The sequence below is a fragment of the Loxodonta africana genome, chromosome 7 (genome assembly GCF_030014295.1).
Source record: "Loxodonta africana isolate mLoxAfr1 chromosome 7, mLoxAfr1.hap2, whole genome shotgun sequence".
NCBI classification, from domain to species: Eukaryota; Metazoa; Chordata; class Mammalia; order Proboscidea; family Elephantidae; genus Loxodonta; species Loxodonta africana.
The window spans coordinates 49044217-49059930 of record NC_087348.1 but is presented as its reverse complement, the minus strand read 5'-3'; the positions used below and the strand labels follow the sequence as shown (position 1 = coordinate 49059930).

The following is a 15714-nucleotide window of genomic DNA, read 5'->3' as shown; positions in this document are numbered from 1 at the left end:
TAATCATTATATTGACTACAAAAATCAGAAGTAACATTTCTTGAACATTCGCTATATGCAAGATATAAAATTCTCACAATATCCTGAAGTGGCAGGTACTATCATCCCCCATTTTAGAGGTGAGGAGCCTGAGGCTCAGGGAGGTGGAATAACTTGCTCAAGTTGCCATGCTACTGAATGGTGGACAAAAACCTCAGTCTGTGTAAAAAAGCTAAACTCTATGGGCTTCCCCACTGCACTGCTGAAGAGGACGAAGACCCCACTGGGATGAGCACTACTGCAAGGTCCTAAAACCTACATCGACAGAGGCCTCTGGGGGCTATGACTGCCTGCCTGCCCCATCTCTGCTGCCCTGTGAGAGCCCTTCAGCCCACGGTCTCCCCCTCCTCTGTCCCAGCACATGCCAGACTGCCCACCCCCATGCTCTTGCCCCCATCATTCCTTTCCCTGGAATCCCTTCTCCATCCCCAATCCTGCCCCCCCTCAGGCTTGGCTGAAACTCCCTCCTGCAGGGAGCCTTCCTTGCTGGTCAGAGTCTGCCCTGGCCACATAGTTTGCCTGATGCCTCATCGCGCCCTGTACTATGTTGTCATCTCATCTGAGGGTATTATTTAGCCCCTTGACTGTCATTTAACTTTCCCCGTGCTTCTACGTGGGAGGGCAGCGCTCCTAAGTACACAGTAAGTGCTCACCCAATAGTGTCAAACAAATTGGCATGCATTCTATATTTTGGAATAGTCCATAGTGGTTAAAAGCCTGGACTCAGACTGTCTGGATTCTTCTAATTCCAGCTCTGTCCCCTACTAGCTGTGTAGCTTTAGGCAAGTCACAACCTCTCTCAACCTCAGTTTCCTCATCTATAAAATGGGGAGGATAAAAGTACCTGTATCGTAGGGCTGTTGTTAAGATTAAGTGAATTAATTCATGTGAAGTACTTAGAACAATGCCTGGAACACTGAAGTACCTAACACAGTGCCTGGAACACTGAAGTGCTTAGCACAGTGCCTGGAACACTGAAGTACTTAGCACAGTGCCTGGAACACTGAAGTACTTACCACAGTGCCCGGAATACTGAAGTGCTTAGCACAATGCCTGGAACACTGAAGTACTTACCACAGTGCCCGGAATACTGAAGTACTTAGCACAGTGCCTGGAACACTGAAGTACTTAGCACAGTGCCTGGAATACTGAAGTACTTGGTACAGTGCCTGGAACACTGACGTACTTATAGCACAGTGCCTGGAACACTGAAATACTTAGCACAATGCCTGGAACACTGAAGTACTTAGCACAATGCCTGGAACACTGAAATACTTAGCACAGTGCCTGGAACACTGAAGTACTTAGAACAACGCCTGGAACACAGTAAGTACTATATAAATGTTAGCTATTCACAGCAAAAATAACACAACCAAAACAAACGAACAAAAAACCCAAGTTAAGTTACAGCTAAATTTGCAAACTACTTCCAACACCTCCTGTACTCCTTTTCCTGCTTTATTTTATGCCTTATTGCTTTTCACTATCTAACGTGCTCTATGTTACGTGCTTATGCGTCATATTTGCCCTCCCCCAACTAAAATGTTAGCTCCATGAAGGCAGGGGTTTCTATGGGCACTGTTTACTGCTGGCTCCTAGAGCCTTGCACAGTGCCTGGCACATAGTAGGCACAGAGTCTTTTCTAATACAAGTGTCAACAATTATTATCCATAACATTTTTCAAGCTGACTCTTGGTCTTCTTTCCAGCCCTGCACCACCCTGGGTGCACCCTGCACCTCCAGCTTCCCAGCACGGGAAGCCAAATCCATTTGTCAAAGGTTTTCCATAAGAGTTTAGGAAAGTCTCCAAAGACATTCCACCTGAAACAGGCAGGGCGTGATCAGGAGGTAGCCTACCTCTTAAGAGCTGAACAAGTCTTAAGTTTAGGACAGAAAGGGCTCTGCCACCAACTCTGGCAACTGTAAATTCCCATCTCTGGTCTCTAAGCCTGGCCTTGAGGGGCTCTCAGCACCTACCTGGTCGTCCATGGTGTTCACCCCGTCCGGTCCCAGGGCCTCAATGGCCTGGTTGATGAGGTCCGTCCTCCCACAGTTGAGCATGCGGAAACCCAGATCCTGGTTGAACTTTTCAGTAGCTGCTCTGGCGTCCAGCCTCCGGAAGGAACTGAAACAGCACTCAGGCCTGCCCAGAAGAGACACGGAGGTGTGTGAGCATGACCGAGGGTACATGGACCCTATCTGCTAGGACACTGGCCCTCAATGAAACAGGATGCGATGTGCTGGGCTGGGTGTGTGCAGTGAGGATGGCATGGGTGGGGAGGACTGTGAACTACTATCAGGTCAGCAGTTATTGGCCTCATCATGTTCTGTGCCTCAGCTGGGAACATCTGGGAGAAAGGAACACAAGCTCTTCTTTTCCATACACATGATAACAGAGAAAGTGTTCTGAGCTCTTTGGAGCTGTCCACTGTCAGGAGACAAGGTCCCATTCTAAAATAATCGACCAGGGACTACTCCAAGGAAGAGGAAAGGTCAGCCCGGCCTTTTGCCATTAATGCTTGGTTGTATACTTTTTGCACAGGGAAGGCTGCACCTCAATCTATAAAATGGTCCTGTGGTCAAGTTCTAGCATTTGGCTCTATGTTCTCCTCTCCTCAGGGCTTCCTGGTAAGGCTCAGAAGTACTAAGGAGACAGTGGAGACTGGCCCTGAATCCCATTTGTGATAAGCTCAACCTCTCAGATAAAACCTGCATCTATAGACGGTGTACTACAAATTTCTAATAGGCAGCTTCAACCTTCCAATACGTGGTTGGGCAAAAGTATAGAAAGTTCACATCCTAAAATAAGGTTCTGGCTATGTGCCATGGAGACAGAGGAGGCCATAATGGAGGTTTGGGGAAAGGGTCAAAAGGAAGATGCAAGGCTCTCACAGACCAAGGGTGGCCAGAGGGAACCTTCTCTGGGAGAACTCCTTCAGCATACTGCTCCAGTACAAGAGAGGAATGAAGAACACAGGCTTAGAGGCTATGTTCAGAACTGAGTTCAAATTTTGGCTTGGCCACTTTGCTAGCTGAGTATTTTTGGGCAAGTTACTGTTCCTCTCTGACCATCGGTTTCTTCATCTGTACTATGGGGATTATAGCCCTTCTTTTCAAAAGTTGTCATGATGACTAAGATAATGCTTGTAAAGAGGTAGGTTCAGCACAGTGCCTGCACCTAGTAACCAAAAACCAAACCAAACCCGCTGCTGTCGAGTTGATTCCGACTTATAGCAACTCTACAGGGCAGAGTAGAACTGCCCCATAGAGTTTCCAAGAAGCGCCTGGCGGATTCGAACCGCCAACCTTTTGGTTAGCAGCCGTAGCAGTTAACCACTACGCCACCAGGGTTTCCACATCTAGTAAGTGTTCAAGAAAATGGTGGCAATTACAGGAAGAGAGAAAGGGAAGGCCCAGGCCCTCCCCTCACTCCCCAAATATCCCAAAGAGTCAGACTACGTGAACTCTTCTGGCCAAATCCAAACATGTGTCTGGTTTGCATGCTGAACCAGGAGCTGCAGAAGCATCTGGAAAGCAATCAAGGTCCAGAATAGACCAGCTCCAATACTTAGGCTTGGCATTTGGAGACGGCATCCTTAGAGCAACTCAAATGGGCTGTGGTCTTGCTCTCTGGCCCCCTCCCAATCTCCAAGAGAAGGGAACAGAGAGGTTGCAGGGCAGACATGGAAGCCAGCCCTCCCTCCTGCTCTCCCCAGGGCCGTACTTGAGTTGCCGGGGCTCACAGTCCAGGCCAGGCAGCAGTAGCCGGGCTGCCTGCCGAATGTCGCCACTGTCCACAGTGAGGCTGCGGCGGTGCTCTGCATACGTGATGGCCACGCGCATCCACTCCATCAGTGGGGGCAGCAGCATGAAGGGTCTGCGAGGGGCGGAGAGAAGGTTAGGCTCCCCCAGGAGGGTGGCAGGAGACTTCCTTTAGGACAAGAGCTCTCAGAGAATGGCCGCGTGGGCTGATCACCCCATAAGAGTGTCTCCCACCCTCAGTCTGTGAGGCATGGAGGAAATCTGATTCTTTTCCTCATAGGTACCTCAATTTGTCCCCCCATTCCAGTGAAACCCTGTCATGGGCCAGGTCAAGATCACAACCTGAGGGCTCTTAGTTGGTCAATGAAAGAAGAGGTTTGCTAACTCATGGAACTGGGGACTCCTGCCCCTTCTCGGCAGAGGGGAGAGACTGCCCTGTAGGGTACAGAGAAGAGTCTAATGGACCCAGGCTCCAAATCTGACTTTGCCACCAGCAGCTGTGGTACCTCATCACCACACACAAACATACCCCAAGTCTCTATTTTCTGCATCTGTAACATGGGGTAACGCCTATCTCTCAGGATTGTTGTGAGGCTAAGTAAGATAATGCGTATCATGCTAACCAGTAGTCATTCCTTCTTCAACCGGAATCTGGGCTGAGGTGAGCTCTATGTCGTGCCTGTGCAAGGCCACAGGTGCCCACAGCTTGGTGCAAGTTTCAAGTCCTCCTGGGAAGAATGGTCCCAGGGGGTCTGTGTAGCAGCTAAGAACCCACAGCCACAGCGTGAGGCAGCTAGGCGCAGGGCAGCTACACAGAAGCAGGAAGAGGCAGTTCAGCAAGGCCTCTGAGTTGCAAACTCTAGGGGGTGCCTTTCACAATGTATTCTACATGACACCAGGGGGCGCCACACACACAGAATGTGACTAGTGCCCCCTGGCGTTGTGCAACGGGCAGGGTACTACCATCCAGGCCCCTACTCAGCCCACTCCCCAGGCTCTTCCTCCCTCCACCCAGCTCTTTCTTTCATCCAGGGAGGTGGGGTCTGCCCACTATTGAGGTCAGGTTGCCTCTTGTCCTATGCCAGTTCTGCAAGTCTTCTGTGGTGAAGCCCTCAGGAGGCTGTTTCACAGTCCAACAGATCTTGACGCCGTGGTAGGGCACCCAACAGCCAGTCTTTGGCTTTATAACTCAATGGAAACCGGGCCTGCTTGGCCCAGAAGAGATGGAGCTTTCTTCCCACGCTGCTGCAGGATGAGGCAGCCCCAGCACCTGTCCCTCATGGCTGCTTTCTGACGACCGCAGCCCAGCTCCCGCCTGTACTCTCCAGTCCCTCCTGATGCCTGCCACCTCCATCCTTCCTTTTAATCTGAACCAGGGGTGGGCACCAGGCCAGGCTGCCGGGCCTCTCTGCCTCACCCTCTACTCCCTTTGATACCCTGGGCTCCTTGAGCTTCGGGCCCCTACTGCCACCGCCATCTTTTTCCTAGAGACACAGAACAAGATCTCTGTTTTCTCCTCAGCTACTAAGAGAATCAACTACAGGGAATCATGTTAGAGTCTGCCCCTCAGATCACTTATCCTGGGTCTCCAAAAGCTTATGTATGTCATCTTCAAAGATTTAGACATTTCTCCTCTGAGGGCAAAGGAAGCTTTAAAACAACAGCAACAAAATAATGTGATCTTGAGGGTAGTTCATTTGGGAAGTTATTTTCATGTTTTGGTTCTATCATTTCGGAAAATATACCCAGGTTTGAGTTACTTAACTGGTTCGCTGAGTGTACTAATTGGTGTGGGGAGGGACCCAAGTGAGTAAGCCTCGCCAGCTCTGGTCATCAAGGATGTATGCCTGTACCTGCTCTCCAGCCCTGTCTCGTCCCTTTCACAGGCACACACCAGCCCAGCAGGCACTCCTGGTTCTCAAGCCTTCCCTGCTCATTCCCACCTCTTCATGAGAAGGAACCAACCCTTACCTCTCCCTGTTTACATCCTGTTCATCTTTAAGGCTCAGTTCCATAATTCCTTCCAGACCCCTGAATCTCCCCCCGCCCACAAAATCTCTTTCTGCCCTGAGATCCCTGAGAGCTCTCTCTTCCAGCAATGCATCTCATCTTCTTGATTAGACTATCCCTCCTTAGGACGATGACAAAGTCTTTCTCATCTCTACAGTCTCCAAAACATGCCCAGCACGGGGCCTAGACACAATAGGTTCTCAGTAAACATTTGCTGAATACCTGAAAGTATGTATGACCATCAGTAACTTCACGGAAAACATCCAAGTTTTCAGCTATGGACCAAGTCATGCTGCTGCCCAGAAAAGAATGCTGTGTAATTTTCAAGGGTGTAACGTTGACTCAAGGAGCCCTGGTGGCACAGTGGTTAAAGTGCTCAGCCGCTAACTGAAAAGTCAATGGTTCAAACCCACTCAGTGGTTTCGCAAGAGAGAAGACCTGGCGATCTACTCCCGTAAGGATTTTCAGCCCAGGTAACCCTATGGAGCAGTTCTACTCTGTCATATAGGGTCATCATGAGTTGGAATCGGCTTGACGGCAAACAATAACAAAAAATGTTGACTCATTAGAGTGGGAAGTTGGGACTGTATGGGGACAACTTGCGTAGTCTAGGAAGAAACAGCAATTCCTTCATGAATTATCTCTTTGTTTACAAGATCTCCCTTGATTATAAATGCCCATTTGGATCCCCTCCCACCCCCCCGAAAACATTAGATTTTTACAACTCTTAAACATTACAGGAAACGCTGGTTGCACAGTGGTTAAGTACTATGGCTGCTAACCAAGAGGTCAGCAGTTCGTATCCTCCAGGTGCTCCTTGGAAACTCTATGGGGCAGTTCTACTCTGTCCTATAGGGTTGCTATGAGTTGGAATCGACTCGACGGCGGTGGGTTTGGGTTTGGTAAACATTACAAGTCTGGAAGGCAAACTCAGAGACACACTTCTATATATCAATCCTTCTGATCTAAGAAGGAATGCTTTAAACTGTCAGAGTTGGAGACTGAAGTGTAAGCAAAAAGATGATTCATGAGTTTGTCAGCCATTCTTCTCTCATGTGGCCAACAGCCAAGACAAACCGCCAAGTGTGGCTACCAAAACTCTAAGCGGGCATCTCCCAGCTGTACTAGGGAAACCCAAGAGGGAACTCTGGAAATCATGAAGTCTAATCAGGTGGTGTCTTGATTCACTCTCCTGCTTTGTGCCTCTCAGAACTTAGCACATGAAAACATGCAGTACTGATAACCTCAATAGATGGATACTAAGATTGGCTTGTTCAGCCTCCACTTTACTGCCTCAGTTGGAGATGTGGGAAATTGAAAACTACATTTCCCAGACACCTCTGCAGCTAGGGTTCTGGATGCAAATTAGTTTCTACATTAAGATGCAGGTGCAGGAGAGATCCTAGATCTGGTAGGTGGATGTGAGGCAGAGGCCACCTTTGTGCCTTTTGTATGTTTCTGCTGGCCATCCAGATCATGAAAGCATGAGCTTTGGGTTTTTTTTTTCTTTCCTATAGAGCATTCCAGTGTCCATTTTCCACTTTCCTGGGTGCTTTATAGCCAGCTATAGAGTGGTGGAAGCAAGAGCAAAGATTACTTGAATCCAGCATCAAACCTGAACTGCAGCTCCAGGGGTGTGTGCTCAAACCCTCAGCTCTGGGAGTTGCCTCAGAGGTAGCAGGTCCCCTGATGGACCAGTTCTATATTGTTCTTGGAGTCATTCCTGGAGGCTAAATCTAGAGCCTATTCCTTGAGTCCTTCCAATGATTTTGTTAGCACCTAATTCCCTGTATCAAATCTCTTCCTGCTTAAAATACCTAGAGTGGTTTCTGTTTATTGAACACTGATTAAAATTCTCAACACACAGAAATCCCGAGTTTAAGATTATTCCTCTGCCTCTGGGGATGGCAGCTGGTGCCCACCAGTCTACAAATAAGGCTGTGCCAGCCCAAAACTGAGCTCTTCAGGCCTTTCTCCTTGGCCTACCCACCTCTCTGGCCTGTGGCCCTTGGGAAAGTAGGATGGGCAGAGAGCACAAGGTAGTTAGGGAGGCTGCTAAGCAATTCATGGACTTTCTCATTTACTTCCTTCCCAAGGGCTGTGGGTCCCAGACTACTGTTTCCTTTCTGATAATATCATCTAGCCCATTGGGCATGCTGAAAAGAGCTGGCCCACATTACTGGACTTTCTGGAAAATCCCTATAAAAACTCCCATTTCCAATGGCCATGGCTGCATCACAGCTCCAGACTGAAAGGGCCCCAGAGGGAAATGCTGGGAATGACTGATGTTTGCTTGGGCCCCAAGGTCTCTTGCTTTCTCCTCTCCTGAAGAAAAATGCTGTTTCCTTCTTTTTGCCTTTCCCTGAGTCTGAGCTTGGCTGCAAGTCTTTCGATGTCAGAATGGAGATGTCTGTAGTGCCAGAACCAGGGAGAGTGGGTCAGGGCTGAAGAAACCTCTTTAGTTCAGCCCTTCTGCCCTCTGAGTTTTCCCTTTGCTAGCCTAGATTGATACCTTAGAATAAAAACCACCACAACAAAACTCGTTGCCAACAAGTCAATTCCGTCTGATAGTGACCCTACAGGACAGAATAGAACCGTTCCATAGAGTTTCCAAGGTGCACCTGGTGGATTCAAACTGCCAGTCTTTTGGTTAGCAGCCGTAGCACAATCACTACACCGCTAGGGTTTCTAAGACCCACCTTAGAATAAAAAAAAAAAAAAAATTTTTTTTTTTTAGTGGGTCTCAAATGTTTTGGTCTCAGGACACCCTTTACACTCTGAACAATTATCGAGGACCTCAAAAAGCTTTATTTAACTGTGGTATATCTATTGATATCTACTGTATCAGAAATTAAAACTGAGGAAATGTTAAAGCACACGAATACACAAGTTCACACTCCATTCACCACCAGAGTGATAACATCACATGTCATGCAGTCTCTGGAAAATGCCATTGAATCTTTGTGAGTAAATGAAAGTGAAAAGACAAATAACCTCTCAACATTATAAAAACTGTTTTGACCCTGTGGACTCCTTGAAAGAACCTTTGGGACCCCAGGGGTCCCCTGACCACACTTAAGGATACCTATGGAGTTTCTGGTGTGGTGTAAATAGCTGAAGTGCTCCGCTGCTAATTGAAAGGTTGAAGGTTCGAGTCCACCCAGAAGTGTCTTGGAAGAAAGGCCTGGTGATCTACTTCTGAAAAACCAGCCATTGGAAAAACCCTATGGAGCACAGCTCTACTCTGACACAGATGAGGTCACCACGAGTCGGAACCGACTCAATGGCAACCGGAACTGGAAGCAGATCCCTAAGAGAGTGGGTGCTGGGCTGAGATTCTGCCCCCAGGTACACTAGGTCTGGTGAATCCTAGAGTGTTGTATGGCTGGCATTCACTCACCCTGCTCAGGGATCTGAAGATCCTAGACCCCTTTCTGGGAGAAAGTTCCAGTTCCTTCAAAGCAACTGAACTGGCTCTGTAACCTCGGGTGGATCACTTACATTCATGGTTTCCAGGCTTTTTCTAGTATGAGAACCCTTTCTGGTGTTACCTCTGACTCCACATGATAGCAGCTGTACTTATGGCACAGAAATCAAGTGGCTGGACTCTGGAGGGAGACTGTCTGGGGTGGAATTCAGTGCACTGCCAGTTAAGTTCAACTGTACAATCTTCTACAAGTTACCTTCACCTTTCTCAGCCTTGGTTCCCCTATCAGCAAAATGGGTATAAATAATAGGACTGCCTCATAAGATGAATGGAAGGATGTAAGTAAAGTGTTTAGCACAGCCTTTGGCACAGACTAAGTTCTCAACAAATGTTAAGCATTATTAATGACTATTTTAGTATCTGTTAAGAGAAAATACATAATAGCAAAAAAAAAAAAAAAAAGGCTATAGAAATCTGGTCCTATTAAATGCCTCAGCTGCAGGCTTCGAGTCCAGCCAATTCCCTCACCCCCACTTCAGACAAGTATAAACATGTAAAGCTTGCAAAAGCCTGCCAGCAAGCTGCCCACCACCCACTCCATCCCAGCTCATAAAACAGAGGGAAGAAAGAAAAAAAAAACCAAAAACAAATGCAACCACTATGTCAAGTGTGATCTGGAAACTGTTTTTTGCAGTGCAGGCTCTCAGCCTTGGCAGTCAAGAAAAGCAGCCAGGAAAGGGGTGACAACAAGGAACCCAGACCCAGTGGGTCATGGCCTGGGTGGTGGTGAGGATGGGCGGGCATGGAATTACATCAAAAAGCCTGCAACCCCTACACACCCCAAGTGCTCTGTGGGGCTGAACCTAATCAACATTACATAACTGGGACAAACGAAGCCACTTGGGATGGTTATTGATTTCCTCATAGCATTTGTCTAGAAGAATGACTACTGTCATGTGGGGGGGGGGGAGGACCCATTAAAATGGGTCTTTTTTTTTTCCCCCCCACTGGAAAATAACTTTCATTGAGACCCCACCAGCTGCACCATCTATTCCTGACATTAAGCTCCTTCTTCCTTGGCAATTCTGTCTTTCTTAAGTGGTCCCACGAACGCCTTCTTCTCCTCCATAGTCTGGAAGCGGCCATGGAAAATGGGTCTTTTTACATGAAGAACGCAGGAACCAGTCTGGATAATTCCCCTCAGATGCTAGAGGAGGAAACGGAGACCCAGAAAGGCTAAGTGACTCACTCCCGGTCACAGAGCAGGTCAGCAGCGACAGCACGGCCAGGCCCAAGTGTCGTAGTTCAGTTTCTCTGCCTCTCTAAATTAATCATATGGATGAGCCTGATTATTTCAACCCAATGGTCCCAGGAGGCCCCCGAACAGGCCCAGGCCTGCAAAAGCCATTTTTTCCCTCTTAAAAAAAACGAAAGAGAATAACTGCTTAAGGCCTTGGTTTTAAGAGGTCCCTGCAGCCTGGAAAAAAAAAATAAACCCTGACCCACTCAGCAAGCTTATGATTTATTGGGACTACAGTCCTATAAGCAGTATCTAAACAACATGAACAGGAAATGCCTCCAATTTCCAGCTCAAAGCAGGCTCTGTTCATCCTTGGTGTGGGCAGGAACCTGGAGAAAGTCAAGCTGGCAGACAGGGTACAAGCCAGTAACCGGAGGCCCCATGACCAGTGACCCACGTACAAGAAGGTCTCATGCCTCTATCCCCAACTGGACGGAACTAGTACCTAGGGCAGCAGGTATGTGCCCCTCTGTGCCCGCCATGAGGAACTGGGTGCAAGTACTCAGAGAGTCCCTGGATGTGCCACAGGTTGGGCAGGATCTTGGGTACCTGCCCCCCTCCACCTCCAAGCTTAGCTCCAGGACAACTGGGCCTTGGTTTAATCTCCACTGTTGCTGTTGCTGTGAGCTCTGTGGGCTCACGGAGGGCTTCAGGAGGTACAGTATGCCTCTGGCTTGCATCCTAATGAGATTTCCCCAACACCCCTCACTCCCAGGCTCTGCCCACCCCACCTGTGAGTGCTCTGGAATCCTGGGAAGGAATTTCCAAGGGATGGGCCAGAGAACCAAAGATGGTGATCAAGAGAAGGGGCAGCCTGAATGTTTGCCACCCTCAGCCCTGAATTCTTCCATGGACTTTGCCGCACCTTCAGAGGGAGTCAGAACCAAGCAAGGGTTTATTGGGGTAATTTTCTCCTTGAATTCACCTCTTCTTGTGGATCTTGCCCCAAAACACATCGCCCCACACCCTTCTCTGCCTCGCTGTCTGGGCCGGGGTGGGGGTTGCACTGTCAGGTACCTGCAAGGATGCCGACGCTTTTCCCCATCGAGTGGTGGCCCCACAGCAGAGACGTCTCTGGGGGGATCATGGTAGGCTCTGCAGTGCCAGCTCCAAGGCCCTCACCATGGCTCCCTACGATTTCCGGAGAGCCACCATGGCCTACGACCAAGCCAAAACTTCCATGTAGAATAAAACCAACATTGTCCCACTGAAGTCAGATCTACTCCCAGCACAAAGAAAGCAATTCTAGTCCGGTTCACATCTTGGACTAATTATTTCTCTAGAATTGCTTGGTAAACCAGAATAGTTGGCCCAGCTTGGACTCAGAGTAGGGCAAGCTATTTCCTTCTGACCCCAGGCCTGTCTCCTCATGCTGCTCAGACACGGGGCTGGCCCAGGGCAGAATCTCTGTTTGGGGTCAGGTGACTTCTACTGCAGGCACAGCTTAGGGCTGTAGGTGGGGAAAAGACACTTTTTCCTTTCCTTATTAAAACTCATCTGGTACACATTAGAGGCACCAGATAAAGCTCCACTCAGTCAGATACACATATGGATATGAATTTAGAATACAACCAAGTCTTTATTAGCTATGAGTCATTTCCCTGCCTCTGCCCAGGTATTATCCTTCGGGCCTCCGGTGGGAGTCTAAAAGTTAGCAATGGCATTGGGAGTCCATTGTGTGACAATGGGGTCATACCGGCATAGCTCTGAGCCATTCAGTAATAATAGGAAAACAATAACAGTTGGCATTTACCAAGAATTAACTAAGCACCTGACACTGTTTTAAGTCCTTTATGTGTATCTAGTAACTTAATTCTCAAACCTACTCTGTGAGGAGTCCCTGGTGGCATGCTCAGCTGCTAACCAAAAGGCTGGAGGTTCAAGTCCATGCACAGGTACCTTGGAAGAAACGCCTGGCAAAATACTTAAAAAAAAAAAATCAGCCACTGAAAACCCTATGGGGCACAACTCTACTCTGACACGCATGGAGTCGCCATGAGTTGGAGTTGATTCAACAGCAACTGGCTGGCACTCTATGAGTAAGTACTATTATTATCCCATTTTACAAATGAGGAAGCTGAGGGCTGGGGAGCTGAAGTAAGTTCCCATTTCATATATCTGGCAAGTGGCAGAGTTGGGGTTTCAACCTAGGCAGTCCAAGCTTCTCAAAAGTACACCCTACTGCAGCTTAGCTTTTTAAATTGGCCCTGACCTTCCATTTTCGGGACCCTGCCTCATCTCCCTTGTCTTAGGGATGACAGGTGCTAGGCACAGTAACCATATAATTCGTCACCCAAACTGGACCACTTTTGAGAGGGGAAGGAAGTGCTATTACCAACAACACCAGGACAGCAGGTGGAAGCTAGAACTGTCTGGGGTAAACCAGAACATATGGTCACCCTGGTGTTAGTGTACTTGGCTAAAGAGCCTTTGCATGTAGCGTCCCTCTGCCAGGCTCATCTTCTCCCTTCAGGCAGCATGAGGCCCTCCCTGCCCACCCACTCTGAAGGGGCTCTCCATCCAACCATGGAGTACCCTTAGTGCCCTCACGTACTTATACTACTTAGCATTATTTTAGTTGTTTGGCTTTTTGTCTACTTCTTCTGACTATAATTTCTCTGAAAACAAAGACTTCTTTGTTCACTGAAGTTTCTCCACCCATCAGCACAGAGCTCACCTCAGAAACTCAGGTTTTGAATGTACAGATGTGTGGCCTGTTTCTCACTTCTACAGGCAAAGCCCTCTTGCTGCTGACATGGCTCCAGGCATCTGCTCTTACTACAGAACTATCTTGAAGGGCTCCACAGCTCAGCCAGTCACGTGATACAGCAAAATGGGGAACTGCTTAGTGTTTTCATTCTTGGGGGCTCGGGTGGCTTGGGTATTGGCAAACAGTTCTCTTCAGAAAAAAAGAAAGTAACTTAGAGATAAAAATGATAACCATTTCACATGAGAATTCTCCAGCCAGGAACAGCTTCCGGTGGCGGAGGGGGGAGGTAGAATTCAACAGAATGGGGCTGAGGCAGATTCTGGGAAGTCAGCGAGGATGTTGGGATGAAGCTGATGTCAAAGAAGGGAAAAGGCAGATGTGGTTCTGCAGATGTCAATGCGGCCTTGAGCTCTCAGTGGAGGGTACACAGCCATCTGTCTTTGATAACTGGGCCAGACTCCAGGGTGGCATCTTATTATGTGGTTGAGATGGTATAGATTCCAGTTGAGCCCGCAGGCTGGCCACCACCCCTGTCTCACGTAGCAGGGAGAACATGTGCCCCATCTCTCAGGCCAGGGATCCCAGCACGGCCACCTGTAGGGCAGGCAGCTGGTCCAGCAGGCCAGAGCACTGCCCCTTCCCACGCACCTGGATGGAGCAGTGCAAAAGCAGACCTTCTTCCAGTTTACTGGGGTATGGCTCCTTTGGTCTACCAGCCACACCTCACCTACGGAGCTCCTTGCTGCTATGTGCAAGAGCCCCACTTTCTTCACCCCTGTTCAGCATCTGTGATGCTGACAGAAACCACAAGTTCTTTCACCATAGGGAAGCCAGACAGGCGAGGGCCTCCAACCTGCTCTAACACAAGTCCTGCCAAGGGTGCCTGCCACCACCTGTCAGCCTCTGATGACAAGATGGGCTTGGGAGGACCCTGTGGCTTTGTCCTGACTCATTTACCTCACAGACGCCTGCTGGACAGCAGGGTAGAGGTGGGGTTGTTTGTTTAGGCTCTCAGGGTAGGTATTCCCAAATGCATTCAACTGAGGATAACCACACAGCAACCCCCTTTCCCACCCCTCATAGTCTGGGCAGAAAGATGACCCAATTAAGCTGTTTCTGTTTCCAGAAACTTCTAGGAGGCGGCAGAGGATGGGATTCTTGAGGCTTGACTGACAGAGACACACACATCTGTGGGGAAACTTTCCGACTGGCAACTACAGACTCTGACTGGAACTTAGATGGGGTTATGGGGGGATGGGGACACTCCAACCCAGCCAGAGAAAGAAGAAAACACACTACAGGCTCTCAAGATGGGGCCAACCTTGCTTTCTGCACCCACATCCAATAGTAGCCTCAGGGAAGACTCTGGCACTGGTTTCTGACAGCAAAGCCACATGGCCGTGATTTGCTGAGGGCCTACTGTGTGCCAAGTAGGTATAAGGCCATTTTACATACCTTCACTCTAACCCTTACAGCCACCCTACAAAGGAGGTGTAATTATTAGTCCATATTTGACAAATGTGGAAACCAAGGCTTTCAGAGGTTTGACATATGTCCAAGATTACTTAGCAAATGGCAAAGTGCCTGGCTCTAAAAAAAGAAAAGGAAAAAAAAAAAAAACAAAACTCCGGAGTATTTCATGACACCAAGCTGCCCACATGAAATGCTCTAGCCCCGCTGGCTGGCAGAGAACTGGAAGGCCGGCATGATGGAGAAAATACTCGCCTCAGTGGGCCCACTTTGCTGCTCTGTCCGGACTCTAGCCTCTGCACCCACAGCCTCATCAGGCCCTGAACTCAGCTGGCTTGGGGGACTGGAGGCTGGGCTGGCCCTGAAGCCTCGGGGGGTGCACCCCAGACCTCTTAGGAGCCTTCTTCCTGAAAATCTGCAAATATTAAAGCAGGAAAGGAGGCTAAGAAGCAGACAACTGTCAGAGGTGGTATCGGAGGAGAGAAATCCGAAGAGCTGCCTGGCAGGCAAGTAAGAGCAGATCAGAATCCAACCCAACTTGGCTCCAACATCGCCAAGAGCTCTTCTCCTGAGCGTCTGACAAGTCTACAGCTCAGCTCACGAAAGGCGCCTTCTTTAAGAAAACAAAATGAATTCCCTTCAGAGTTGGGATTTCCCAGCACCGAGAGCCTGGCAATAGTGCATACAAAAGGGATTGTTGCTGTCCAAGTTACAAAAACACTTCAAACACATGAAGCCCCAGGGTCCAGCAGTTCCCAGTCTTCTCCTTTTCTGTAAGGACTGGCAGGTCCGACAATGGAACAGGAAGTCGTATGCAACTGGCAGCCCCCAGGGGCTCTTGAAAGCTTTGGGCCAGGATCCTGTTCTACCTCTATCCCTTGTTATCTGGTACTGCTACTTTCTTTGTCTGCCCCCAATCCCTGGCTTGCTCCTTCATAGATGCTGGACAGATGCCTACCCCCAGGCTGGCCACCCCAGAGCCAGTGAGCTCAAGTC

The 15714-nt window shown here is 48.9% G+C and overlaps 1 protein-coding gene across 2 annotated transcripts in view; it reads right to left on the bottom strand.

Moving 5' to 3' along the window:
• Positions 1–15714, bottom strand: part of ABTB2 (ankyrin repeat and BTB domain containing 2) — a 199121-nt gene that overhangs the window by 22786 nt on the left and 160621 nt on the right. The window contains exons 4-5 of one of the 2 annotated variants that reach the window (XM_003412287.4): positions 3764–3916; positions 2017–2182 (exon numbers count right to left, since the gene is read on the bottom strand). In XM_003412287.4, the coding sequence (XP_003412335.3) occupies positions 2017–2182; positions 3764–3916 (319 nt within the window). The remainder of the gene's footprint in view (positions 1–2016; positions 2183–3763; positions 3917–15714) is intronic. The other variant, XM_064288307.1, reaches the window with a different exon arrangement.